Source organism: Chinchilla lanigera, unplaced genomic scaffold, assembly GCF_000276665.1.
Source record: "Chinchilla lanigera isolate Chin_1 unplaced genomic scaffold, ChiLan1.0 scaffold00012, whole genome shotgun sequence".
Taxonomy (NCBI): Eukaryota; Metazoa; Chordata; class Mammalia; order Rodentia; family Chinchillidae; genus Chinchilla; species Chinchilla lanigera.
In genome coordinates, this window is record NW_004955413.1 from 5,169,756 (window position 1) to 5,171,896 (window position 2,141).

Below are 2,141 nucleotides of genomic sequence, written 5' to 3' on the forward strand. Positions count from 1 at the left end.
TGTTTTATTCAAACCTCTCCCTCCTTAGAAGTTGGTGGAATTCACAGAACATGTCTACCATTAAGTGGGCCAATTAATTCCACTTTTTAGATTGTCCAGTACCCTATTTAATCCCAGACATACATAAAGCACTGAAATCTGAACAGGAGGGTCACTCAAAACAACATCCATGGAGTACTATAAAACAATCATACTGGAGCAGCACCAGTTCAAAACTAAATACCTCCTAAGGATTTTGGCAATCAACTTTCAAAATAAGTCCTAAGTGTTCCACTAAGAACTCAGGTCTCATTTTCACTCATGCCCCAAAGCTTGGCCACTAAATTACACCCAAAAGTTTCACTTCAAACTTTTAATGCCACTGGAAGTCAGAATTAAAGTTAAGATGACCGGAAAATCCCAAAATCTGTTTCGACATTTCATCCCAGTACACTGAAATGTTAAATCTACAGTAGTGGCCCAATTGATACCACATGTACTTTACCACTTAGAAAATTCTTTGAACATTTTTTATCCTAATGAACCTTGAACACAAACTGCAATACAGTCATCTATTCATTTTATCATTTTACAAGATCCTCACCATTCTACAATATTAAAAATAAATACACAACTCAGCTTTGCAAAAAAAAAAAAAAGCACTTTAAAAAACTACCAACATTTATTTCCAAATGCAAGAAAGTAACAGACATTTGCAGCTGAGGACAGGAAACACATATTTTGGTTGGCATAGAAAGTAACAAAACAATAAAATGCCTTTATTGAGAGCAGGGAAAAGACCAGTAAGAAGCGCTGGGGGCACTTGGAAGTGCTGAAGGCCTGGCTGGGAGAACAATGGTAATCTAAGGCGACGCTGGAGGCGGGGTTAAGGGGGGGTGGACGGCTTGGCGTAGCAGACTGGCATTGGGTGGGAGCGTGGGAAAATGAAACAGGACACTACACAAGGGGAGTAGGAAGTTGTAATTTGAATTAGAGGAAGAAAGGTGGGGCTTAGCACACGGCCTCCAGTGGCCAGTGCCATATTGGCTTGGGGCCATACTAGTCAGCGCCATGGCACATGGCCTCCAGTGGGCGGCGCCACAGAGACTCTAAAGGAAGTATAATGAGAGGAGAAACCTATCAGAAATGCAGTCTTACTGCACTACCACCATTAAATTGCTCAAGAGAAGAGAGAAATAGGACAGGCCAATTAAAACCATTTTTCACATAGCAAAAATAAAAAGGTCTAGTATTCTATAACCCACAGCAACAGCACTGCCTCTTATCTTTCGGAGCCAATGCCAACAAGGCAAAGGATGCAGGGGTCAAATTGAGGGTCGGTCTGAAATAGCAGAACCTGGGAAAACTCCTCCCCATAAATCATTTAGTGAACACGAGGCACTGCCGCCAACAGGAAATACACACAACCCAAAGCACTTCACCCAAACCCAGGGGCAGAGAAAGCACTCATCATCAAGTTGCTAAGCCGGTAGAAAAGCACGGTCCACTACCCTTCTCCCCCATTTAAAAAAAAATAAAAAAAGCCTTTTAACAAACGGAAACAGATCTGTAAGCACCGGGCCAGGCGCCCTTTCTCACTAGCAGATGCTGCATTTAAAGGCTTCCGCGCTGGTTCTGCAGGTACACACGCTACAGTGCCAAAAGCCTTCCCGTGGGGCAGGTTTTGCTTCTTTTTGGCCTTCGGAGAAGTGGGAAGTGGAGGAAAGAGGAGGAAAGAGACAAGAGACAGGCAGGAAAAAAGGGGAGAGAGGGAGAAAGCAAAACGCAGGCGGTGGGGAGCCGTCCTGATCGCACAGGAAGGCAGCGCGGCAACTTCACTCGGGCGCCCTCGCACCCACCCTCTCCGGGCCGGAGAGGACGCGGGGCCGGACCAGGAACGCCGGCGGCACCCGCACGCCCCGGCCAGGCCGCCTCGCCGCCCCCGACAGGCGGCGGCTGGGAGGGAAGCAGGCGGACCTGAGGACCCTGGCGCGGGGCCCGGCTCTTCCCCCCTCCCAGGCTGGCGCCCGCCCTCCTCCCTCTCCACCGGGTTAAATCCCTTCTTCGGGAGGGGCGGCGGCGACCGCGGCGGAGGAGCCCCACAAGTTTTGCGGCGCGCACCCGCTCCCGCCGCCTCTGCTCCACGCCCCCTCGCCCTCTCC

General features: G+C 49.1%; 1 protein-coding gene across 1 annotated transcript in view; it reads left to right on the forward strand.

Annotated features, from left to right (window-relative positions):
* The window catches only part of LOC106147900 (basic proline-rich protein-like), a gene marked incomplete in the record, with an annotated part of 9,464 nt that overhangs the window by 6,628 nt on the left and 695 nt on the right, over positions 1 to 2,141 (forward strand). The window contains 1 exon segment of the mRNA XM_013511288.1: positions 1,524 to 2,141. Coding sequence (XP_013366742.1) covers positions 1,524 to 2,141 — 618 coding nt within the window.